This window comes from Meriones unguiculatus, chromosome 15 (assembly GCF_030254825.1).
Source record: "Meriones unguiculatus strain TT.TT164.6M chromosome 15, Bangor_MerUng_6.1, whole genome shotgun sequence".
Taxonomy (NCBI): Eukaryota; Metazoa; Chordata; class Mammalia; order Rodentia; family Muridae; genus Meriones; species Meriones unguiculatus.
In genome coordinates this window covers 46,734,648-46,760,848 of record NC_083362.1, presented here as the reverse complement: position 1 = coordinate 46,760,848, position 26,201 = coordinate 46,734,648, and the positions used below count along the sequence as shown (strand labels likewise).

At 46.2% G+C, this 26,201-nt stretch overlaps 3 protein-coding genes across 3 annotated transcripts in view; 1 reads left to right on the top strand and 2 right to left on the bottom strand.

Moving 5' to 3' along the window:
* Window positions 1–1,335, bottom strand: part of Casp8 (caspase 8) — a 30,404-nt gene extending 29,069 nt beyond the window's left edge. Inside the window, exon 1 of the mRNA XM_021652176.2 lies at window positions 1,033–1,335. The gene's annotated coding sequence lies outside the window, so the exon portion shown is untranslated. The remainder of the gene's footprint in view (window positions 1–1,032) is intronic.
* Window positions 1,336–10,683: 9,348 nt separating this feature from the next.
* Cflar (CASP8 and FADD like apoptosis regulator) overlaps window positions 10,684–26,201 on the bottom strand; it is a 64,912-nt gene continuing 49,394 nt past the window's right edge. Inside the window, exons 12-13 of the transcript XR_002476963.2 lie at window positions 22,623–22,775; window positions 10,684–13,355 (exon numbers count right to left, since the gene is read on the bottom strand). The gene's annotated coding sequence lies outside the window, so the exon portion shown is untranslated. The remainder of the gene's footprint in view (window positions 13,356–22,622; window positions 22,776–26,201) is intronic.
* LOC110557648 (large ribosomal subunit protein uL23-like) lies at window positions 12,978–13,352 on the top strand. The gene has a single exon (XM_060367836.1). The coding sequence runs from the start codon at window positions 12,978–12,980 to the stop codon at window positions 13,350–13,352; it is 375 nt and encodes a 124-aa protein (XP_060223819.1).

The window sequence follows — 26,201 nt, the reverse complement described above, 5'->3', positions numbered from 1 at the left end:
AAAATGAGGATCTGACCATCTTACTGTAGCATAACAGCTGAATGACCTGGGGCTATGGGGTCACCCTCTCCCGGATGGGTGAAGAGACACAGAAGACACACAGCCGGGACCAGCAGCCCTTCTGTGTCCACATATGAGTTCTTGTATCTTAAATAGGATTTGTAAGAAACAAAAGTGCTGGTCCACCTAACGTAATACTACCATGTTTATTAAAAAAAAAAAAAAAAAAAAGACTTGTTGGGCTGGAGAGATGGCTCAGCTGTCCAAGAGCACTCACTACTCTCTCGGAGTGCCTGGATTCAGTTCCTAGCACCCACAGAGTGGCTCAAACTGTCTTTACCCCCAGCTGGAGGGATCTGTGACCCCTGAACACCAGGTGCACATACATACACGGCGGACAAAACACTCATAGACGCAAAATTAAAAAAAAAAAAAAATAGAAATAAATCACTCTTCAAAGAAAGAAGCAGACCTAGCCGAGCAGGAGGGATTTAGAGGGTTCCCTAAAAAAAAAAAAGTAAGAAATAGAACTATGACTATGTGATAATTATTTACTGATACTCAACGCCAGTCACTGTTGTAACTGCTTAACACACACAGAGAAATTCCTGGCCTCAGATCAGAGATGGTGCCCAGCGGCAGCAGGAAACACCTGAGCTGCGGGAGATCTTGGGGGGAGTGGGGTGCAAGAGAAGAGGGAGAGAGGAGTGGAGAGGGGGATGGGAGCGAGAGGGGTGGGGGAGAGCATTGGGATCGGGGTTGGGGGGTGTCGGTGAAGAGTTGGGAGAAGGCGCCCAAGAACCCGGAGGACCTGGCACAGTGACGTCAGCGGACGACTCCCTCCGCTCCGGGCCCCGGAGCCCAACTACCAACAAAGTTAAGCCTCGGAAGCTGAATAGAGTTTTCTGGAGAGGCGACGGAAGAGGGGGCGCGGAGGGTCCTGCGGCGCCCAGGCGGCTGCGTTTCGGGGAGCGCCACGCGCCACCAGGACGAGCCGGTGGGAGCGGGGCGAGACCGCTGTGCAGCACTCACCTGTGAGGGGGGTCCCAGCTCCGCAGGTCCCTGCTCCGCGGGTCCCTGCTCCACGGTCCCGGCTCGCGGCAGCGGGTGGCGCCCACACTCCCTGCCGCCAGCTTTTGCTCTCGGAGCCTCCACCCCTCGGCCCGCCACTTCCTGTTCGCACGCGGCCGGGCCTAGGTTTACTAGCGCCTCCAAAGAGCGGGACTTGAGAACTTGATCGCCCAAAGCCAGGGAAGGAGAGCCTGTGCGGTGCCCTCCGCAGGAGGATGGCCTCCTTCCTGCAGCGAGGGAGCCGCAGTGGAAAGGACTAGGTGAAAACTTTCCCCGGGGAACAGAAATGACTCATGCAGAGGCCATGAGTTAATCATTAGGTGGTACCCTGGTGCCAGCAGCCCAGGAAGCCACAGGCTGCCTTAGGAGCTCCCACCAATTCTTGAAGACACTTCCTCATTCCCCTGCCCCATGAAGAACCCCTACACCGTGTAAACCGGATGGGCAAACCTGCTTTCAATCTCAGCACTCAGGGAGGCCGGGCAGGAAGGTTAGAAATGACAAGTTCCAGGCCAGCCAGGGATACAGGAGACAATGAAAGAAAACGCACACACACACACACACACACAGAGAAGAGACAGAGGTAGAGGGAGGAGAGAGGTGATTCCACACTGGAAACCAAACTACCGGCAAGAGAGCCTTCATTGCCTGTAGAAACGATTCACGCTGTAGATTTTCGAGTTAGATGCTGAAAGAGAAATTTACTTGTGTGTCAGGGCCTAAACTCAGTACTGAGTCCCTTCCCGAAGATCATATTTTATAGCGCTGGTTTTTTTTTGTTTGTTGGTTGGGTTTCTCTGTGTAGACCAGGCTGGCCTTGAACTCACAGAGATCCACCTGTCTCTGCCTCTGCTGGGGTTGCAGGTGTGTGCCGAATTCTAGCGCTGTTCTGGTAGGGCCACACTGGCCTGCCGCTGAAGTGTTAGGAAGTGCGCACAAAGGAGCAGGCTCGGCTCCTGGCCATAGGCTGGGAAGTCACAGCCACTGGTGCTTCTGCAGCAGTGAGCCAGGATTACGGAGCCCAGAACACCAAACAGACACAGGGACTAACACCCCACTGCTGCCACATGCTAGCTCCCTTTCCCAGCACTTAGGGCTTGGGGTGATATGATGCATCAGTGTGAACAGGGCTACAGAATAAAAACTTGTCTGGAAGGAAGTGGAGGGGATGGAAAAGACAAAGAGTAGACCAGATGGTTAGACTGGAACTCAAGGCTGCTCCCAGGACCTCACTTACACAACCTTCCCCACTGGGACTCAAACCACAACACCAAAGCCAGGGAAATCTCCTGATAAGGCCAGGCCAGGCCAGGCCGTTGGCAGCACAATCCGGATCACAATCTGGGGGCTTCCTCAGGTGTGAAAATCTGGGCCAGTCATAAAGCGTGTGACAGGCACGTCACAGTGAGTCTACCCCAACCCGCAACAGCAGGTGTGGTTATTTGCCGTTAGTGAGCAATTAAAGAACACGGACAAACGACTGGTGAGAGAACAAAATACCACCATGGACAGCACAAGTGGCCCGGGTCTCAGTGTCCATAAATCATCTGTTCTGTGTGGGTTGCAATTGCTGTGAAGAGATGCTGTGAGCGCCAGAACTCTTATAAAGACATTTAGTTGGTTCTGTCTCACAGTTTCAGAGGTTTGGTCCATTATTGTCACAGTGGGAAGCAAGACAGTGCAGGCAGGCATGGTGCTGATGTTCTACAGACATGATGCTCAGGGTTCTACTTCTTGATCTGAAAGCAGCAGAGGGAGACTGCGTCACTGGGCTTTGCTTGAGCGCATATGAGACCTCAAAGCCCGCCTCCACAGTGGCATGATTCCTCCAGCAAAGCCCCAGCTCCTAATGGTGCCACTCCCTATGGGCCAGGCATTCACACACGCGCGTCTCTGGGGGCCGTTCCTACTCAAACCAGCACACCGACCCTTCCTCTAACGCACAGCCTCACTCTGCAGGGAAGCTATCAAAACCCCTACATCCCTTTTGGTCCCATTTGGGAGACTCTCACAGATGAGAGAGCTATTAAACATCATTCCTGGGGGACAGTGAGCCCCTCCTTCACCTACCCCTCAGGTGCAGAGCATCGGTGCTTTTGCTACGAGGACTTCAAAGATCACCACCAACTTGAGGTTTCTAATCCAACATTGTCCTTAAGGTGGCCACGCTGCTCGGCCTCCGTCATCCCCATGGAATAGAATCCAACATGCTGAAGAGAAACTTGGGCCACAAGAAGGACTGAGCCAGAACTAGAGTTCATCTTTGTGGCAGACGGATAGAAGAGGCCGTCCTTGCCAACGCCACAGTCAACAGGGGAATTTGCCCCCAATTGATGGGGCTTGAGAACCTTGGAACCCAAGAGCCATGCCTGGGGGGACGGAGTGTCAGATCATCCGCTCTCGCCCTGGTCTCACCTACAGACTTCTGAGGCGCCAAGCTCACTAAACACCTTCCGAGATGTCACCTTGCTCCTGTGCAAGTTCGGGGTACATAGGGGGAAGGGGGTGGGATATGAACTGGGAGGGGCAGCAGGCACTGTACCCCACCCTACAAGAACGTTTCCATTCCATTCAGACTGTGCCCACCGGGGCTGCTTAACCCCTGCATAACTGATGAGGTCACACCCTCGGCACTACGGACGTTGTCTGGGTTATGGTTTCTCTTATTAAAGGCACGCCTTGTTCACTTCCACCTGTCATTGTAATCTGCATATTCTTATGTTAGTAAGAAATCTCCAGACACTCTAACATCCTCTCGCTTCTTTGCAAGTGGTTATTTGCACTGTTAGGGATGATGATGATGATGATGATGATGATGATGATGATGATGATGATGATTCTCTCGTATATTACATCCTGACTGCACTTTCTCCTCTCCTCCCCGTCCACTCTTTCTCCCCTCCTCTTCAGAAAAGAGCAGGCCTCCCATGGATATCAACCAAACATGGCCTATCAAGTTACATTAAGACTAGGCACCGCCCTTCATATTAAGGCTGGACCTGGTAGGAGGAAAGAGGGTCCCAAAAGCAGGCAAAAGAATCAAAGACAGCCCCAGCTCCCTCTGTTAGGAGTACCAAGCTACTCAACCACGACATATACAGAGAGGGCCTAGGTCAGACCCATGCTCCCTGATTGTCGGTTCCGTTGCTGGGATCCCTTATAAGCCAAGGTTGGTTGAGTCTGTGGGTTTTCTTGTGGTGTCCTTGACCGTTCTGACTCCTACAAGCCCTTCCTCCCCCTCTTCTTACTGTTTGGCTGTGGGTTTCTGCATCTTTTTCCATCAGCTGCTGGATGAGGCCTCTCAGATGATGAGTACGCTAGGCTCCTGTCTAGTCCAGCAGAATATAGTTAGGAATCATTTCGTTCACCTTTTTTTTTTCTCTGGTTATGTTTGGTTCTATCCTAGGTCTCTGGCTATCCGGCCTCCGGTTCCTGGCTATCCAGGCAGTGTCAGGCATGGGTAGGGATGGGAACAGGAGGGATCAGGTTGGGGAAGGATGGAGGGAGAGACAACTGGAATTGGGGGGGGTGCATCTCAAGGATGAACTAGGAACCTAATGCAGTGGAAACTTCCAGGAATCTAGAGGGTGACCGCAGCTAAGACTCCTAGCAATGGGATATAGAGCTAAACTGGGCATCTCCTGTAACAAGGTGAGACTTCCAGGGAAAGGACTGGGACACCAACCCAGCCACAAAACCTTCGACCTACAATTTGTTCTGCCTACAAGATGTGCTGCAATATAAAGGTGACACAGAACCTGTGGGAATGGCCAACCAATGACCGGTCCAGGTTGAGACCCGTGTCACTAATCTCTCCCTTTATTCTTCCCCAACCTGATTTCTCTTGTTCCCATCCCCACCCATCCCCAGTCCCCCATTATAGCTATTCAATATCCCCTTTCCAGGGAGATTCATATATCCTTGCTACTTATGGGTCTGTGGATTGTAGCATGATCTTTTACTTTACAGCTAAAGTCCACTGATAGGTGAGTCCATACTATATTTGCCTTTCTCGGTCTGGGTTACCCCACTCAGTGATTTTTTTTTTCTAGTTCCGTCCACTAGCCTGCAAAATTTTTTAATGTTGCTTGTTTTAACAGTTGAGTAAATCTATGTCATATAAGTATACCACAGACTCTTTATCCATTCTTCCGTTAAAGGACATCTAGGTTGTTTCCTTTTTCGGCTATTATGAATAAAGCTGCTACGAACATAGTTGAGCAAGTGTCCTTGTGACAGGACGGAGCGTCTTTTGGGTATATGACCAGGAGTGGTATAGCTGGGTCTTGAGGTAGATTGATTCCCAATTTTCTGAAAAACTGCCATATTGATTTCAACCAAAGTGGTTGTACAACTTTACACTTCCACCAGCAATGGAGGAAGGTTCCCCCTGCTGCACATCATTGCCAGCGTGTGTTGTCAGGTGTGTGTGTGTGTGTGTGTGTGTGTGTGTGTGTGTGTTTTATCTTAGCTATTCTGACAGGTGTAAGATGGAATCTCAGAGTCATTTTGACTTTCATTTCTCTGATGGCTAAGAATGTTGAACATGTCTTGGGCTTCTTGGCTATTTGAGATTCTTCCAACGAGAATTCTCTGTTTAGATTTGCACCCCATTTTTAATTGGATTATTTGGTTTGTGGATGTTTAGTTTCTCAAGTTATTTATCTATTTTGGAAATTAGCCCTCTGTCAGATGTAAAGTTGGGGAACTCTTTGGCCGTTTTGTAGGTTGCAGTTTTGTCCTATTGATAGTGTCCTTTGCATTAGAGAATAGTTTCAGTTTCATGAGGTGCCATTTGTTAACTGTCAGTCTTAGAGCCTGAGCTGTTGGCGTTCTATTCAGGAAGTTGTCTTCTGTGCCAATACATTCAGGTATTCCTACTTTCCTCTTCTGTCAGGTCGGTGTGTCTGGTTTTATGTTGAGGTCTTTGATCCACTGGACTTGAGTTTCGTGCAGGGTAATAGATATACATCTACTTGCATTCTTCTACATGCAGACATCCACATAGACTAGCACCATTTTTTGAAGATGCTTTTTAAAATTTTTCTATTTATTACAATTTCTTCACTTTGTATCCCAGCTGTAACCCCTCCCTCATTCCCTTCCAATCCCGCTCTCTCTCCCTCTTCTCCTCCCATGCCCCTTCCCCAGTCCACTGATAGGGGAAGTCCTTCACCCCTTCCATCTGACCCTAGTCTATCAGCTCTCATGAGAACTGTCTGCATTGTCTTCCTTTGTGTCCTGGTAAGGCTGCCCCCAGCCTCAGTGGGAGGTGATCAAAGAGCTAGCTACTGAGTTCATGTCAGAGACAGCCCCTATTCCCCTTACTAGGAAACCCCCTTGAAGACTGAGCTGCCATGGACTACATCTGAGCAGGGGTTCTGGGTTATCGCCATGAATGTCGCTGGTTGGAGTATCAGTCTCAGAAAAGACCCCTGTGCCCAGATTTTTTTTGGTTCTCTTGCTCTCCTGGGGAGCTCCAGTCCCATCCAGGTCTTTCTATCTCCCCTTCCTTTCATAAGATTCCCTGCACTCTGCCCAAAGTTTGGCTCTGAGTCTCAGCATCTGCTTCAATACCCTGCTGGGTAGAGTCTTTCAGAGGCCCTCAGTGATAGGCTTCTGTCCTGTTCCCTGTTTTCACCCTCTTCTGACATCCATCCCAGTTGCCTTTCTGAATGAGGATTGAGCATCTTACTTAGGGTCCTCTTTCTTGCTTAGTTTCTTTAGGTGTACAGATTTTAGCATGTTTAGCCTATATTATATGTCTAGTTTCCACTTATAAGTGAGTATATACCATGTGTGTCCTTCTGCTTCTGGGATACCTCACTCAGGATGATCTTTTTTCTTTTTTTTTTTTTTTTCCATCTTATATTTCTGGTTTCTTTCTCAAAAGTCAGATGTCCATAGATGTGTGGTTTTACACCTGTGTCTTCTTCATTTTGGTTCCATTGATCAACCAGTCTCTTTTATGCCATGACCATGCAGTTTTTATTATTACAGCTTTGTAGTGCAGCTTGAGATCAGGGATGGTGATACCTCCAGAAGTTCTTTTATTGTACAGTATTGTTTTAGTCATCCTGGGTTTTGTTGTCGTTGTTGTTTTTCCATATGAAGTTGAATATTAATCCTTCAAGGTCTGTAAAGAATTGTGTTGGGATTTTGATGGGGATTGTCTTGAATCTGAAAATTGCTTTGGGTAAGGTAGATATTTTTACTATGTTAATTCTACTGATCCATGAGCATAAGAGATCTTTCCACCTCCTGATATCTTCTTAAAATTTTTTTAAAAGACTTGAAATTTCTGTCACACAAGTCTTTCACTTGCTTGGTTAGAGTTACCCGAAGATATTTTATAGTATTAGTGGCTATTGTGAAGGATGTGTTTTCCCTAATTTCTTTCTCAGCCTATTTGTCATTTGTATATAGAAAGGCTACTGATTGTATCCAGCCATTTTGCTGAAGGTGTCTAATCAGCTGTAGAAATGCTCTGTTAGAATTTTTTTGGGTTGCTTAAGTATACTATATCTGCAAATACTTTGACTTTTTTCTTTCCAATTTGTATCCCCTTGATCTCTTTAGTTGTCTTATTGATCTAGCTAGAACTTAAAGTCCTGTATTGAATAGATATGAAGAGATTGGGCAGCCTTGTCTTATTCCTGATTTTAGTGGAATTGCTTTGAGTTTCTCTTCATTTAACTTGATGTTGACTGTCAGCTTGCTGTATATTGCCTTTATTATATTTAGGTGTGACCCTTGTATCCATGACTTTTATCATGAAGGGAAGTTGTATTTTTTCACAGGCTTTTTCAACATATTATGAAATGATCATGTGGTTTTGTTCCTTCAATTTGTTTATATGGTAGATTACATGAACAGATTTTCATATGTTGAAGCATCCCTTCATCTCTGGGATGAAGCTTACTTGATAATGGTGGATAATCTTTTAGATGTGTTTTTTTTTTTTTAAATTCAGTTTGCAAGTACTTTATTGAGTATTTTTGCATCCATGTTTCTTGAAGGAAATTCGTTTTTAATTCTCTTTCTTTGTTGGGTCTATTTGGTTGGGTATCAAGGTGGCTCTGGCCTCATAAAATGAATTTGGCAATATTACTCCTTCTCTGTCTGTTTTGTGAAAATTTGACATTAGTTCTTCTTCAAAAGTCTTGCAGAATTCTGCACTAAAAGCCTCTGGCCGTGGACTTTTTTTATTTTATTTTATTTTATTTTATTTTTTGGTTAGGTGTTGCGAGCCGCATGATCGTCTCGCCAGCAAGAACGCACACGGACAACAGGATCCTTCTGCAGCAAGCTTTATTACAATGAAAAGAGGAAGACCCCGAGCCCCAAAATGGTGCTGCTTAAATACACCCTAGGGCGGCGTGTACTCCGCTGATTGGCTGCTTGCTCATTGCCCCATATGACGCCCCGGGCTGGGCAGTGACTTGGCGCGCTTTCGCAACTTGCACATGCGCTCTATTACTTGTTTACTAGGGCCGAGGCCGGATGTCGGCGCCATCTTGTAATGGCGATTGCATTCTCTTGGCTCTCCACAGAAAGGAGGCTTTTAAAAGCTACTTCTATTTCGTTAGAGGTTATAGGTCTATTCAAATTGTTTATCTGAGCTTGATTTAACTTTGGTAAGTGATATCTATCAAGAAAAAATTGTTTATTTCTTTTAGATTTTCCAATTTTATGGAGTACAGGTTTTTGAGGTACAAACTAATGATTCTTTGTATTTCCTGTGTCTGTTGTTACATCCTTTTTTTGTTTCTGATTTTGTTAGTATTCTCTCTCTGCCTTTTAGTTAGTGTGAATAAGGGTTTGTCTGTTTTGTTGATTTGTTGATTTTCTCTTTTGTTTGTTTGTTTGTTTGTTTGTTTGTTTTTTCAAGACAGTGTTTCTTTGTGTAATCTTGGCTGTCTTGGACTCTGTTGATCGATCAGGTTGGCCTCGAATTCATGGAGATCCACCTGCTTCCACCTCCCTGAGTGCTGGGATTACCGGTGTGCACCATTGTGCCTGGCTCTTGTTGATTTTCTCAAAGAACCAACTCTTGGTTTCGTTGATTCTTTGTGTTGCTGTCTTTGTTTCTCTTATTGATTTCAGCCCTCAGTTTGGTTATTTCCTCCCATCTACTCTGCTTGTCTATGTTTGCTTCTTTTTGTTCTAGGGCTTGCAGGTGTGCTGTTAAGTTACTAGTATAAGATCTCTCCAATTTCTTTATAAGGTCACTTAGTGCTCTGAATGTTCCTCTTAACACCACTGTTGAAATATTATTACTATTTAATATTGATCCATATGATTATTAATGCAGTGGTTATTATTTAACCTGCTGTTATTGATATAAAAGACACAAACATCTCACATTTTAAATATGCCTTAAACACTGGGTCTGGGCAGATCCTAACCCCCTAAGCTACTCAGCCACGCAGCCCAACCAAAATTCCCATAAATACTTGCATGTGCTCCATTTGGGCTGCTTCTCTCTATCATTCCAGTCCTCAGAGCAAGCTCCTCCTGGCCATGCGCTTCGTGTTCATGATAACCCACAGTGACCTCCTTTCTCCTTCCTCCTGCATCTCTCTCTCTCTCCCATGAGCCTTTTGCCACCCTCCAAGCCCAAGAATCTTAGTTCTGTCTACCTCCCTTCTACCCATCCCGGGATTGGGCAATTGTATTAGCCAATCAGGGATAATTTGGGAGGCAAGGTTACACAGCATCCTTGGTGTATGTGAGAATATGCTCATAAAACAGTAAAGATCTCAGGGGTCGAGCAATTAACACTTGAATACATAGTAGCTCCAGATCATCCACAGCACACCACTTTGATTGTGCCCATTAGTTCGGGTATGTTGTGCATTCATTTTCATTGACTTCTAGGGAGTCTTTAATTTCTTTATTTCTCTCTTGACCCTGTAGTCATTCAGTAGAGAGTTGTTCAGTTTCCACGAGTTTATAGGCTTTCTGTTGTTGAAATCCATGATGGTCTGATAGGATACAGGGGATTACTTCAATTTTCTTATATTTCTTGACTGAGCATGTAGTCAGTTTTGGAAAATTCCATGAGGTTCTGAGAGAAGGCATATTCTTTTGTGTTTGGGTGAAATGTTAGGTCCATTTGGCTCATAGCGTCTGGAAACTCCATTATTTCTTTGTTTAACCTTGTCTGGATGATCTGTTTATTGGTGAGAGTGGGGTATTGAAGTTTTCCACTAATATGTGTAGGGTTTAATGTATGACTTAAGCTTTACTAGTGATTTTTTTTTTTTTTACAAATGTGTGTGCCCGTGCATTTGAAGCATAGATGTTCAGAATTGAGATATCACCTTGGTGGATTTTTCCTTTGATGGGTATAAAGTATCCTTCCCCATTGTTTAATTTTGGTTTGAAGTCTATTTTGTTAGATATTAGAATGAATATAACAGCTTGCTTCTTGGATCCATTTGCTTGGAAAATCTTTCTCCAGCCCTTTACTATGATGTAATGTCTATTTTTGATGCTGAGGTGTGTTTCTTATATGCAGCAGAATGATGGATCCTGTGTTCTCATCCATTCTGTTAGCCATGTTATGGGTTCAGGAATAGCTGCACACTGACCACTCAGACACCAGACTCAGGCTGATGGACATTTATTGAATGCTGAACAAAACCCACATCAGTCAGGGCCATACTCTGGGCTAGGGAGCCAGACTATGATGCCGGTCTGTTTCTAAGGGGGGTTTTGTTGTTTCTTTTTATTATTATTATTATTATTATAAAAAAAACATAACCAGGTAACCAGATGTAGGAGTTGGGAGGGGGTAGGAGGACGGTAATTACATCATTTTGACTAGCTAAACATAATTGATTTTGTTCCAAGTGTATTGTGTTGCAGCTAGGTAGCTAGACAAAACACTTTAAGCTGATTGGCTGGGATTTAGGATTCTGGGAATAAGGAACATAGCAGGATGTTGCAATCTTTAGCTCAAGCAGAACTTGCATTTATCATCTATTTTCTTTGTTTTTCTAAGCAGCAAGTATTGAACTATTGAATTGTATCCTGGTCTCAGGTATGTAGGCCTGAGCACTGAACTTAATTTCACTTTATGATCAAAATGGAGACTTGGAGGCAAAATGGCTTCTGATCTGCCAAAGGCTACAGCAGGTATTAACAGAGGAGCTACAGTTATGCTGAGAACTTGTTTTAGGTCCCAGGTAAAACTGTCTGTTACCCTTGGGATAAAAAAGACTAACCCTTTAACAGTCCCTAGAGACGCTTGGTTTATATATACAGGTCTCTTCCCTTGTCTCTTTACAAGCCATTTCACAAAAATCCCTAAGTACAAGAGATGATTTAGAGTCAACAATTTGACTCTAGGGCAAAACTCAAATGGGGGAATGTTGTAGCCTGCTTAAACTCTATAGCTCCTCAGTTCATGTTTTCTTTACTATTTCTAACTTTTATTTTTAGATCTTGAACAGTTATAATCTTTTCCTTCACCTGTTTGGTTGTATTTTTCTGTATTTCTTTAAGGGATTTATTAATTTCCTCTTTTAAGGGCCTCTATAATTTTCATAAAATTGGTTTAAAGGTCATTTTCTTGTGCTTCAGCTGCATTGGAACATCCAGGGCTTACAGTAGTAGGTGAGCTGGGCTCTGGTGATGCCATATTCCCCTGGATGCTGTTGACTGCGTTCTTATATTAGCCTCTAGGGATCTTGGTTTGGGGTAATTATAGACTTAGGTGCTGACTTCTGAGTTTATCCTTGTTTAGTGGGCATTTTCCCTTGTTTTCTCTTTCCTTTCTGTTTTTCTCACCTTAGTGGCCTGTGGTTCTGGTGACTGGTGAGTCCTGAGGTCCTGTAGGGTGTCTGTTAGGGTGACTTTCCTTCACGTTGTGTGAAGGGGTGTTTCTGTATTTTCTGTCATTGGATACTGTACCAGCAGAAGGCTAAGTGCTAGCAGGATCTTGGTATTGTACTTTCTATGCCCCATCACCAGCTTTATGTTTGTAAATGCTTGTCCTTCTACACATCCTTGTAGTGGTTATTTTAAAAGTAAGATCTATTACTGTTTAGCCCAATAATTATTATGGGGCTGTTATCTAACCCATTATCACAGACTGCTTCACCTGCTGTTTCTTCAAAAATTACACGCAGGACGGCTTCAAAGTGACTATCCTCAAATGGCCCATTGTCACAGACTGCTTCAGCCAAAACCTCAGTGAAGCCCTAAACATTCCTAGCCCCAGATGATCCCACAGAGCCTGGACAGGAAGTGAAACATCCAGCTCTCCCAATATTCCAATTTTATTAGGGTCCCCAGGAGATGCTATCTCCCCCAGACAGCAGGAAACAATCTAAAGAACATGACGCCCTTACTCCTGAGAAGAGGGGTGGGTGGGTTGTGGTAGTTCAGGGGTGGGTGTGTGGAAGATTGTTGTCATTTATGGGGTTGGTTACAAGTTGTTGTTGGTCATGGTCAGGGAGGAAACAAAGGAAAGGAGGTTAGAGTCGGGGATCTTTTTATATCTCTCTCTCCTCTCTCCTTTCTCTCCTATCTAGTGTAAGGGGGGAAGAGGGAAAAAGGGGAAAGGAATGAAATGACAAAAAGAATGGGTTACTGTGTCTCCTTGATAGGAAAAAGAAAAGGTGGGTTATTGTATTTCCTTTTAGACCAGAAAGCAATAAGTCTCAAATATTTTAAATTGGTATGGGTTTTTGTATATTGATAGAAATATAAGTTTAAGTCATGTTTGTTACTACAAACTGTATGTGTTTCAGCTCTTGTTTATGTGCATGTACAACTCATTTAAAATGTAATGTAATGTTCTAGCCCTATGGAAGCTACTATTGTGAACTGTTTAGGATAGTTAAGAAAGGCAAGTTCATAGTCACCTATAAAGACTCATACTTCTTTTCACCAAGATGGCACCAAAAGTGAAGAAGGAAGCTTCTGCCCCTCCCAAAGCCGAAGCCAAAGTGAAGGCCCTGAAAACCAAGAAGTCAGTGCCGAAAGGTGTCCACAGCCACAAAAAGAAGATCCGCACATCACCCACCTTGTGGTGGCCCAAGACCCTGTGGCTCCGGAGGCAGCCCAAATACCCTCGAAAGAGTGCACCCAGGAGAAACGAGCATGGCTATTATCATCAAATTCCCCCTGACCACCGAGTCAGCCATGGAGAAAATAGTGGACAACAACACACTGTGTTCACTGTGGATGTCGAAGCCAACAAGCACCAGATCAAACCAGCCGTGAGGAAACTCTGCGACATTGATGCAGCCAAAGTCAGTATCCTGTAAGGCCTGGTGGAGAGAAGAAGGCGTATGTTCAGTTGGCTCCTGATTATGATGCTCTGAATGCTGCCAACAAGATTGGGATCATCTAAACTGAGTCCAGCTGGCTAATTCTAAATACACACTTTTCACCATAAAAAAAAAAATCATGTTAAGTACTACTTTAGTCAATTGCAGAAATAAGCTTTATTTGGCCTCCTAGATATGCTTTCAAAGTTGAGCAAAAAGTAACTAACTAGCAATAAGCAACGTTTGTGTTCTTAGGTATACATTAGATAGGTGGTCCTCAAGCACTTTTGAGACCCACATAAGATGGTAGTTAAGATGTTTTAATAATAAAAAGCTTTTCTGACAGAGAGACACATCAGCTCCTGGCAGCACCCCCATTCTACTCCAAAGAAGACGATGGGCACCTAAAAGCCTCCACATGGGGCTTGCTTCCGTTGCGGCAAAGCCGGCCACTGGGCAAAAAAAAAGCCCTTACCTCAACTGCTGACAGCGTGCTGTCCAAACTGTGGACAAGCATGTCACTGGGAAGGCGAATGCCCTACTTTGCCCAGACAAGTTACGATCATCCCTCAAAATCTCTGCCTCACAGAAAAGTCTGTCAGACCTTCTGGGCCTGCTGGGGAAAGATGGATGCTGAACAGACACACAGGAACCTTGACTGACTGTCCAGGTAGCCAGTAAGTCTCTGTCATTTCCTTAGATTTGGCAGCTGCTTGCTCCGCACTTCCTGTTTCCTCAGTTAAAATTTATCCTTCTCAGGTCTCTGATGCAGTTAAAGACTAGATAGTTACAGTCTTTCAGTTTTCCTTGTTAGTAGATTCAGGAAAGAAAAACAAAAGAAGTGTAAAGTTTATAAAGACTGAAAAACGTAAAAGCTTAAGCTGTTTAGGATCTAAGAAATTTTTTCAGGGTCTAAGCGATGTTTTAAGGTTGGTAAATGCAAGCTATGAAGGTTAGAGGATTTATATAAAAGCTTAAAAATGAAAGTGATTTAGGTACGGAACTTTGGACTCAACAAGACAGAATAGGCTGTGCGGTACTTTTTCCAAAGTTGCCAAATACAAAGGGACTGAACAAGGTGAATGTAATTCTTACCTGAGACTTCTCATAAATTGTCTTATTGTATCTTATTGATGTTAGAGATAAAGCTATTTCTTGGACTAAAATAGACTGGGGAGCTGTTGTGGCAACTTTCCTACACATTGTATGAAGCTGTGTCTCTGTATTTTCTATTGTTGCAACACTGTACCAGCCGAAAGCTAAGCGCTGGCAGGATCTTGGTAGTGCCATTTCTGTGACTCATCACCAGCTTTATATTCATAAATGCTTGTCCTTCCGCACCTGCTCAAAAAGTCAGACGGCCCTCTATGCCTACTGGCAATCTATGCCTACTGGCAATCTAACGTGTCAGGTGTTGTCACGCTGCTGATTGGTTGTAATAAAGATACAACTGCCAATATCTGAGGCAGGAAGTATGAGAGCAGAATTTCTGGCCAGACAGTGACTCAGAGAGACACAAGCTGAAGCAGGAGAATTGAAGAGGACACGGAAGGGAACACACACAGAGCAGAGAGAGCCACATGGCGATGGTAATGATAAAATAGGATAAGTTTAGACAGTAGCTGGGGGACGGCGGCCCCAGCAAGCAGCCTAAGCTTTGAACTATATAGAGTCTCAGATTCATTATTTAAACCACGGGCAGGATCTGAGAAAGCCCCGAAACAAGTGCCTCCGCTGGGGTTTTGGCCTGCGTGACCTCTGGGGGTCTTGTTTAGGAGCTGGCACTGCCAGCTGAGATTCTGGGAGCTGGCGTGGCTGCTGAGGATCTAGATACCAGCATGGCCTCGGGTGGAGCAGTGGGCTTTTGCTGGAATTGTGGGCCAAGATCCTGTTAGGACTTTAAATTAGAACTCATTGCAGCCATCTGTCTTTGTATAAACATATCTCCAACTTCTTTGTGTATGTTGGATAATTGCATAGCTCAAACTTCCTTCTGTGTGTGCACATATTCCTAAAGATACACACACACACACACACACACACACACATATATATATATATATATATATATATGCATGCATATATATGTGTGTGTGTATTTCTAAGTATATATTCTGAAATTTATACATGTATAGCCCTAAGTATATATATTATGTGTCTATATAATAATATATATGTTTCCTAAATATATAAATACAACCTGCTCAGTCCATATAATGTTGTTTGTATGTATGTGACTTTGGTTTCTGGGCTGACCACTTAGTACTGGATAACCAATAGGGGGCTCTCTTCTCTAGGGAGGACTATTTCTCCTACTTCGCTGCCTGTAGTTTCTTGTCCAAGGTTACTGTTACTGTAGCCATGTTGATAAGACTTCATGAGTGTTGCTTCCCTGGCATTTCCAGGAGATACAATGTCACAGCAAACTTCCTGGTCTTGCAATTTTTCTGTTCCCTCTTCCACAAGGATCCCAGAGCCTTAGATGCAGGAGTTGTGCTTTAGATGATTCAGTGGACGCGATCAACACATGATCTCTCGTTCTCTGCATGTTGATCAAATGTGGGGTTTTTTATTTTGTTTTGCTTTGCTTTGCTTTGCTTTTTGCAATGGTCTTTATCTGTGTCTTTGATGAGCGGTGAGGACCACACCATATATGGATATAAGGATAAATAGTTAGAATATAGTTAGGAATCGGGCTGATGTAGTAAAGTGATGGTTATGGGTTTTTCTCCAAGAACTCAGGGTAGTTGGCTTCTCTAGCCCAGGGTAGCTGGCTAGGTTTCCAGTGCCAGAGGAGATTTCCCTCTTGTTGAGCAGACCTTACACTCAATTAGAGAGTTGTTGGATATCATCAAGGTATGTGCGTCACTACTGTTCCTTTAGGGTTACCGTGTCACGCTGGTTGTTGTTGTAATTCACAGGCCTTATGCCTGGGTAGGACTGTTGGCTGCTTCCCTGCTTTGGAAGTTTGCGTGGCACCTTCTAGTAGCCTGAAAGCTAGTCCTCAGGGAGGGAGTTTTCAGGTCAGATTCAGCTCAGCGGCCTCTGGGTCCTGTTTCCTAGGGCATGGCGTCCACAATGAGGACTTGCCCCCTCCCCCGCCCCCCCAGCTCTGGAAGGCAACCGAGGGAAACAACAATAACCTACAATGTTTGGGGAGGTTCTTGATGACCCTGACCGACAACTCAAAGGCGGTTTCTTATGTCTGGTGTTGGGGGTTTTGTTATTTAATTTATGGTTCGTGGAGGGAACACTGTCAGCCCAGATGGGAAATTTTCATTTAAGCTGTGTATGTTTACACATGCAGGCTTCTTCGTATAATTTTAGGTAGACGGATAAATGAATCCCTGTGACTTTTTCAGACATCCTTGCCCTTACTTTTACCCTCCTTCACCTGTATTTATCTCCCTCACCCTCCCATAAGTAAAGCCCCCAATTTGTTCCGTTTCCCCCTACAAATCATTTATACACTGCTCTTCCCCGTACCAAGATCCTTTTTTACTTTCCTAGTTTTTCTAGTCAACTCCAGGTTATATACTCAGACCCCAAGACTCTGAGCCAGGAATTAGAGGTATGAGACGCAAAATTTGTCTTTCTAGGTCCCTTAGACTCTCAAAAATGTGTGTATGCTCGTGCACACATGCATATAACATGCATTTAGAAGTCAGAAGACAACTTCCAGGGTTAGGTTCTCTCTCTCCTCTGTGTTTTGAGGCAGGGTCTCTCCATGCCTTCTGTCCCTCTGCATACTCCAGGCTAGCTGGCCACAAGCTTCTGGCTTGCCTCTGCATCCGTCTCACCACAGGAGTACAGAGGAAGAGACTCGGGCCACCCAACCTGCTGTTTCACATGGGTTCCAGGTGTAACACTCAGATCAGCAGGCCTGTGCAGCGCAAGCTTTTCCACCACGAGGCATCTCCCCAGTCCCTAACTCAGGCTGTAGATAAACTGTCTACATTATGCTTTGTGCACCCGGCAAAATGAACTGGGCTGTGGCTATAAATACAACCAGCCCATGTGGTATAGCAGGGTGTTCTGAACCATTTTTAGTCCAGACTGCTGCCCAATGCTAGAATTATAAATAAATCCAATTAGGATCTGAAAGAAAATGAGCTTAGAAGCTACTTTTTCCATAGCTTGTCATTGCCTCAATAACAGAAAAAAAAAGTGTTTGAATCAACTGTACGTGTATTTTGTCATTTATTAAGTGAAAAGCAACATTGACCTTTTTGTGCATTGGAATTCTCTTCACCTTAGTACTCCCCTCTTGTGTGCGAATATTTTTACTGTGCGTGGTGCATGAGGTGAGGTGTATCCACCTATGCATGCACATGGAGGCCGAGGAAGGTGTCTGGTGTTTTTTTTTTTCATCATTTTCTGTCTAGTCCTTTGAGGTAGGGCTTTCCCTGAACCTGGTGCTCGGGTTTTCCGAACAAGGCAAGCCCCAGCAAGCCTCGGTGCCTGTGGAGCTGAGATTATACTCCTACGTGGGATGCCTGGTAGTGCCATGTGTCCTGGGATCAGATCCTCATGTTTGCACAGTCTTCTTAACTGCTAAGCCTTCTAGTCCCCCTTTCGCCACTTGCTCAGTCTTATGATGCCATGGTAAGATTATTGAATGAAATCTACCCCCTTGAACAGTTAGGTATACGCTATAACACTGTCAGTTATTGGGCCTGTGTTGTGTACCATATCTGCGGAGCACATTCACCTCGCCAAGTGAAAACTTGATGACCATGTATTAGCAACCACGCATTTTCCCAGCACCTGATAACTATCATTCCACTCCTTAAATCCATCAGTCCGAGGCTAGGGTGTGACTCAGCAGGCGAGTGCTTGACGAGCTCCTACTAGGTCATGGTGTTGAGTCTCCTCGTGGGATATGATGGGACTTTCCAGAAACATTTAGATCATGAAGACTTACTTAAGGAGCAGATTCACACACAGATAGATAGACTTATGATGTCACGGCGATGTTGGGAATGGCAAAAAGTAGAGGCAGGGGGCCTAGTTGAAAAAAGTGAGTATCTAGGGGTACTTTCTCACTCTGGTGTTGGGTGACAGAACTCTTCCTGGGAGACACAATACACCCATCTGCCAGTCAGGGAGCCCATGACAGAACGAAGTACAGACCCCAACAAAGGCCATCTCGGTGAGCCGATTATTGGGGTTCCGTACACGAGCAGAAAGGGCTCGAAGACAGCTGCACCACTAAGTCCCTCCTGGCATGGTGGCAGCTCACAACGCTGGGAACCCGGAGCTCACCGCACAGCCTTGGGGCAGCTCAACAGGCTGGAGAGTGTCCTTCCCAGGTGCCTCAGTTGCTCTGCGCCTCTTCTGGGCAGCTAGGCTACTCTCTGATCTCAGAATCTTCTCCACAGCTTGACTCTGGCAGTGTCCTTTTCCACCCATGGAGGGTACCTTTGGGGTTTTTGCTGTTGTTGCCTTTTTTATTTTTCTTTTTTCCTTCCAGTTAACCAAGCTCCAGCTGGGTTGTAGGTAGGTGCAAGCACCGTTGCACCTGGCTGTCTCTCCAACGGCTTCCCAAATCTGCAAAACTTTACTCAGGGGATAGCAGCATGTCACTGTAGACCAAAACCTTTCCAGAGGGTGGGTGGACAAAGGGACAGCCTGAACCAACATCCCCAACAAACGTGGAGTTACAAGGACAACCTTGGTGAAGAACCATCCAAGTCTGTGGTGGAGAGCCATCTGTAAGCAGCCTCCTTTAAAACTCTACTTTATTTGGGGTGTTTAGGCCTCTACCTCCCATCCACCCAGCCCCTTCCCAACCTTAAATAGGAGAGATAAAAGGTTAGTGGGCTACATCTCCCAGCTGTTTAGGGTCAGGTGTTCTTTTAGAGCTCTACACCAATCTCTGTCAACTGCACATGCAGCCAGCAGGCTCCTCCACGCCGCTGCATCCTGAAGCTTTTCTCTCCATCTGTCTGATCCAAACTGCCTCACTGTCTCTGGTCTCTCCAAACTGCCACACGCCAACACCTGACACCACACTGAAAGCCCCACAGTCTCTTTCTTGGCATCATATTTACACACTCAGAGTCCTAGAACTTGCCCCTCTCTCTGCAGTACGTGGAAGGCTGTTACCAGCCATCACAGATCGCGCCCCACAGATGACAATTAATAGGTGTGGACAAACGATAACCCAACTGAAATCCCACACTTGTTAAAACAAAAGCATATATAACATACAAAGAAACCAAAACTTCCACTACAAAAGTCCTTTGTCATCTGTTCTGAGCAAGTGTCCAGCGACTCCGGAAGCTCACAGCTAAGGAGATGCTAGAGCAGAACACCAGCATTGTCTAAGACATTATAGAAAGGCTCCATCCATTTCCATCAGTGGCTTCAGCCACAGAGCAATGTTGGGTACCAAGCATGGACGGGGGGTGCTAATTTAATTAGTTCTCTCTGGCCCCAGCCCTTCTCTCTGAGCCATTATATTTACATATTCTGAGCTCTTCCACGGAGCCCCCCTACATTTGTCCACACCTGACGAACTCGTGGGGCCTGACTTAATCTGCTCAGTCCTATATGGTCTTGCTCTCCCCTGCAGAACATGCTGGCTCCCTGGGTCCGACAGGCTCCCTGGGTCGACAGGCTCTGGAGCGGCACTGTGGGAGTAGCTGAAGCTGAAGCAGTTGCCTACCCATTCACAACACCTGGCTCCTCTGTGCTGTGAACAGCATTCAGTGTCAGGGTCCGGAGGCGCTCAGGAACGTCTGTGAGCTGCTTGGAGATCACTCATTTGGCTGGGCATAGCGGTGCATGAAAGCAGGTGGATCTCTACGAGTTTGATGCCAACCTGGTCTACACAGCGAGTTCAAAGGCAGCCAGGGCCATGTAGTGAGACTCTATCTACAAATAAGTAGACAGAAAATACAAAACTCCACCAGACCACTTATTTGGTATGCTCCTCCCCTTTCAGAAAGAAAGGAGGAGGGCACATGAACAAGGAAAGAAAAGGGATCGCAAGTCCATCCATGGTGCTCTGAGAATAGAGGCTCACTGGTCTGCGAAGAAGGGCAAACAAGAAACAGGTTTCCTGAATTCCTCTTTATCAGCAGGCAAACACTGAGCCCGAGGACACTGAAGGACATCAAGTCACCAGAAGCTTCACAGGCTAAAGTAGAAGCTTCCCAGTGTAGTGACACCGGAGGCTGGGCATCAGGTCTACCCGTGACTACAGGTGCCTCGACGGAGACGGAGAGGTAACCCTGGCTTTCAACGTGTGAAAATTCGAAGACCAGGGGAGGAAACTGAGAGGTTTGGCCACGAGCAAAAGCAAGTAAGCCCAACATACAAGATACTCAGGGACCGGGGCGAAGACATGGAAGAGTAAAAGCAACCTTTCCTTCCTTCCTTTTTCCTTCTTTCTAATTTTGCGAGACAGGATCTGCTGTTGTTACCAAAGTTGGGGTCACAGCCTGTGCCCTGAGCTGGGTTTGGACAACTGTCCTTAACAAGCCAACTGAAAGAGACAAATCAATAGTGAGAAACAGGAAGAAGGAGGTTTACTCTGTGTGGCCACACTGGGAAGAGGGACCAAGCGACAGAAAGGCTCTCCCAAGTCCACTTTCTGGGGTCCTGGAGTGAAATTGAAGTTTAACTAGAGGGTCAAGGCTACACACATCTAGGCAGTGCTGGTCAAGCTGCCATCCTGCCCACCGCTGACCCGTCATCGACCTGGCTTCTGGTTTGTCAGGTAAGGTGGTCCGGTGCTGCCTTGGGTGTCCAGGTACCATCGCACACACCAGGCTGGACTGGGGGGAAAGGGGAGTGGAGTTTAGCGAGGGCGCGTGGATGAGTCAGGATCTTGGTTGGTGGGAGGGAGGGGAAATAGCCTTCTCCAGATTTCAGTGAAACAGCTCTGTTTTTGGGGGGAACAAGGGCTGCATAGACCCTGGGAGCGCGTAGGGCGTTTGGGTGCGAGTGGACATTGGCGGGATTGCTTCGCTTGCATGAAGAGGAATTCCAGGTCCTTGTTGGAGAGAGGAGGTTTAGCCTGTAACCCAGCCACCAGGTTCCGTGACTACCCCAAGGGTGACAGAGGTGGGGGTCCCAAGGCCACGCGCATCAGGACGTGCAGGCCCAGAGCAGGGAGGAAGCAGTCTTCCTCCTGTTGGTCTTAGGACAAGATTTTCAGGGTTTGAACGTACAGACTTCACTCTTGCTCTGGCCCCCGCCCCCACCCCATTGCACGGCTCTCCTGGCCCCAGAGTCTGACAAGCTGCAACTGTGTGGAAGCTCTTTCTGGGGGTTTCTCCCTCGGGGTGCCTCCTTTTACTCCTCCCATCGTGAGACTCCAAGAGAAAGTCCCATTTCTTTGGGGTCCATTGTTTAGTAGTCTGATAGTCCAGCTGAGAGACACACGTGTCTCTTTAGATATCTTTATTTCTGCCAGGCCAGTTTCACTACGTAACCCACACTGGCCTGGCACTTATTATGTAGACCAAGGTGGCCTCAAAGCCCATCCTCCTGCTATAATTGTCTTGGCAGGAAGGGAGATATTCTATCTAAAGATCCGATGTTGGTTTACCAGGCCATTGAAATTATCGTCTTGGCCCAGAAGATGGCTCAGTTTGCAAAGGACCTTGCAGCCACGCCCGATGTCCAGCATTTGATCCCTGCAGCCCACGTGATGATTTCACGTGACTTCCAGACACACCACACACACACACACACACACACACACACACACACGAATGAATTAGAATTCTCCCCAGGAATCTCATGCTGAGAGAGAGAAAAGGCTAAAGCAGGAAGGAGGACAGCCCAGGGGAGAGCTTTGTCTCCTAGAAAGAGACTTCACACTCCTGACAATGTGTCAGTGGTGGGCGGGGCCATGGCTCCACCACACTGCCTAACCATGTACCCCTCTGCCCTCCTTTAGACCTAGAGCCCATTCGGGGCCCCCAAACACGAACTTAGGGGACCACAGGCTCCTTTTATTTGTTCCTCTTCCCCACGTGGACACATCGAATACATCCCGTTTCTCTGCTTCTCACCGTTGCTCGTCCCTTTAACTGGCCTGTGCAGGTGGCTGGGTAGGAATGCCAGTGGCCAGGCTGTAACTCGACCTATGCGGGTAACACTGCCTCGGCCTCCCGTGGGCCGGTATTACCGGTGTGTGTGCATTCCCGCATGTGTCCACGCACGGGCACACACACGCACATGCGCACACATGTACAAATGCACGCACAGGTAAATGCTTTATAATAAGAGAAAAGTGGATTCTGATTTTACCGTGCAAGATTTTAATCCCACGAAGACGTAGAGGTGCACATCTTTAATCCCAGTCCTGGGGAGGTACAGAGAGGATGCTCTCTGTGAGTTTGAGGCCAGCTTGGTCTACACAGGGAGTTCCAGGACAGCCAGGGCTGCACAGACAGACCCAATCTGAAAACAAACAATTATAATCCCGTCAAAACCACCTCCAGAGTCAGCCTATGACCTCACTTATCAAGAAGAGCGTACAGGCATTTCTTGGCAACCTTCAAGGTGCAACTTCAAGGTCACCAAAATGGTATATAAGGCGATTGCTAGGACCTTCCTTCCAGAAGTTCACAGTTAAGACTGGACACATTGTACTCTTCCAGAGTGGCTTTCTCTTCACTCTCATAATTTTTTAAAAGAGATTTACTTAACGTATATAAGGGCTCTACCTGCATGTACACCTGCATGTATGCCAGAAGAGGGCATCAGATCCTAGTATAGATGGTTGTGAGCCACCATGTGGGTGCTGAACTCAGGACCTCTGGAAGAACAGCCAGTGTTCTTAACCACCGAGCCATCTCTCCAGCCCTCACTCACCTCCTACTTTAACGTGTGTTAAAGTAGTCTTTGGGGCTGGGCAGATGGCTCAGTATGAAGGTTGTGCTACACAAGAAGGAGGCCTTTATTTCAGGTACCCGGCACCTCTCAAAGCCCGGGTGCTTGTCTACATCTGAAACTCTGCTGCTGGAAGAGGAAGGGGAAGCCCGGATCCCCAGGCTGCATGCTGACTGCCAGTGCAGACATGAGCTCTGGGCTCCGTAAGAGACAGCTGAGAGCAAACGGAGGGCCATGGAGGAAGATACCCAACACCGACCACTGGTAATCACACGCACTCGCGTGCACACACACGCGTTTGGAGAGGGTCTGAATGGTAGACTATGTAGAGTTCCTAATGGTGGCCTTGCACTCTGCTTCCGGTACCCCGCCCTTCTCCTCCCTTCTAACACCCTTTGTAATAAATTCATAATTGTGCCCTCCAACAATATGTTTCTGATTACAAATGTATTAGATATTCGCCAGACGCCATCTTAAAATGGCAAAAACCAGGCCAACGAGATGGCTCAGCTGCCACTCCTGCTGCCTGAGGGCCTGAGTTTGATCTGAGGGTGGAAGGACAGAAGCAGTAACCTGAAAATTGTCTTCTGACCTCACACACACACACACACACACACACACACGCACGTGCCATGTCACTGCCCACACACATGCACACCTACTCAACACACTCAAACAAATAAGTAATAAATGTAGTTTTAAAAAATGATTTGGGGCTGGAGGTATGGCTCAGCAGTTTAGAACAGTTGCTGCTGTGGCAGAAGACATGGGTTTGGTTCCCAGGACCCACATGGTGGCTCACAACCATCCGTAAGGAAGGCTGGAGCCAGGCGTGTATGTGGTGAGCCCAGATATGTGCTTACAAAACATTCCTATACGTGAAAAATAACGTAAACCAAAAATCTGGTGAAAATGCACCCTAATAAGACTATACGATCCGATCAATTTACCCACACTTAGATATTGCTTGTGTATTTGTGTAAAAAGCAGTAAATAAAAAGATTATAAAATAGCTGGATGGTGGTAGTGTGCACCTTTAATCCCAGCACTTGGGAGGCAGCAGCAGGTGGATCTCTGAGTTCAAGGCCAGCCTGGTCTATAAAGCAACTTTCAGGCCAGCCAGGGCTACACAGAGAAACCCTGTCTTGAAAAACAAAACAAAACAGAAAGTATAAAAATTACTGACTGCAAGATAAAAACTGTACAGAGGTTTTTGCATCAACTTTTTCTTTGATTTTTACCCCAATCCTCTTCCCAGTTTCCCTTTCCCCTCTTTTAAAGACCCTGAGCCCACTCCACTCTGCCAGTCTTCTGGCGGATACGAGCACGCCCCTATTGATGGTGCCTTGCTGCCCTCTGGTGGAACTGTGAGGCATTTGTGAAAGACCGCGGATGTGAAATACATGATTCTGCCAAACATGTGATCTGGGTTTAAGTGGCCAGAAATTTGCTACAACTTAAAAATGTGAACAACAACAACAACAAAAAAAACCCACTTCTAAATATTTTCAAACTAAATAACACACTTGTGAATAATTCACAGGTCAGAACAAGAAATCAAGAAGAAATGAAGTAGTGCTGTTTTAAGTGTTCACACAGAAGGTGTGAGACAGGGTCCCTCATTGACCATGATGTCACCATTTTAGCCAGGCTGGCTTGCCATAAAGCCTAGTGAGCCACCCATCTCCACCACACAATGCTGGGGTTGCAGGCACGCATGGCCGTGCCCTACATGGGTGCTAGGTAATTTAGATTAAGTCCTCTTGCCTGCACAGCAAGACCTCTTAGCCATGAAGCCTTTTCCTCGGCCTCACCTTTCCTTTCCATTTCAGTTAGTGAGATGATAGGGTGTCTCCAGGAATGCCTTGGATAGAATTAAGATCTGGTACAGTTAAACCAGGAACCATAGAGTTGTACAAGGGGGTTGGTACATGTCTTTTTCTATAACTGGGTTTCTAGTGAGAATCCCAGAACATTACAGGTTTACAGGCGGGATGGGAAAAGGGCCTGAAGCAGTTACTGTTCTGGGATTCTTGCTCCTTTGCTGGCACATAAGTTCAACTGGATGCCAAGGTGAGGGGTTCCCCTTCCTTCTCCTGTCCCCAAGATTCTCCGTGCCTTTCTATCCCACCTCAACATGACATTGTGGAATGAGCTTGGGCTTTAGTCTCTGATGGATCTGAATTCAAGTCTTGGCTCTGCCTCCCACTAAGAACTCAGACACCTTCCTTTGCTTCACCGAGACCCAGTCTTTGCACGTGGAAGTGACTGCTCAGCCAGGGAAGTAAACCAGTGTGTGTGATGTTCGCATACAGCGTCTTACACAAAGCAGGTGCTCTACAGACACGAATTCCTTCCCCTCCAGCAGCTAGGGGCCAGCTTCCTCCCGGTGCTGCCTGGACAAGGAAGGGAGGTGGGAAGCTTGGCTTTTAGCCAGACTTCGAACCAGTCCGGGCACAATGTGGACTGGGCGCCAACTGCTCAGGGCCTGTGATTCTCCTTCCTCCGAACCTTTGCCAAAGCTACTGACACTCCAGCGGGGAGTGCCCCTCTCTACCCCAGCTTCCTCGGAAACTCAGTCACCCATGGTCGGGCAACTGTTTTGTTTTTTGTTGTTTGTTTGTTTGTTTATTCCTGGCTCGGTACTTTGCCATTTATTAATTATTTTATTGTTTGAAAAACACCACTGATAGTGGTGATTTCTGCAGCTGAGAGTTATGAAAAGTCAACTGAGCTGACACAGGTGAAACACTTAAAGCAGCATCCAGGGTAACGCAGTGTGAACAAATGTGTCTGTGGGTGGGGAGGGGAGAGAGAAGAAATAAATTTTGCTTACTAAACCAAGGTCAAAGCTGGGCAGTGGTGGGGCACACCTTTGACCCCAACACTTGGGAGGCAGAGGCAGCCTGGTCTACATAGTGAGTGCCAGGACAGCCAAGACAAACAAAAGGACCAAGAAACACTAGGGAGCTTGGACCCGGCTCTAAAATATAT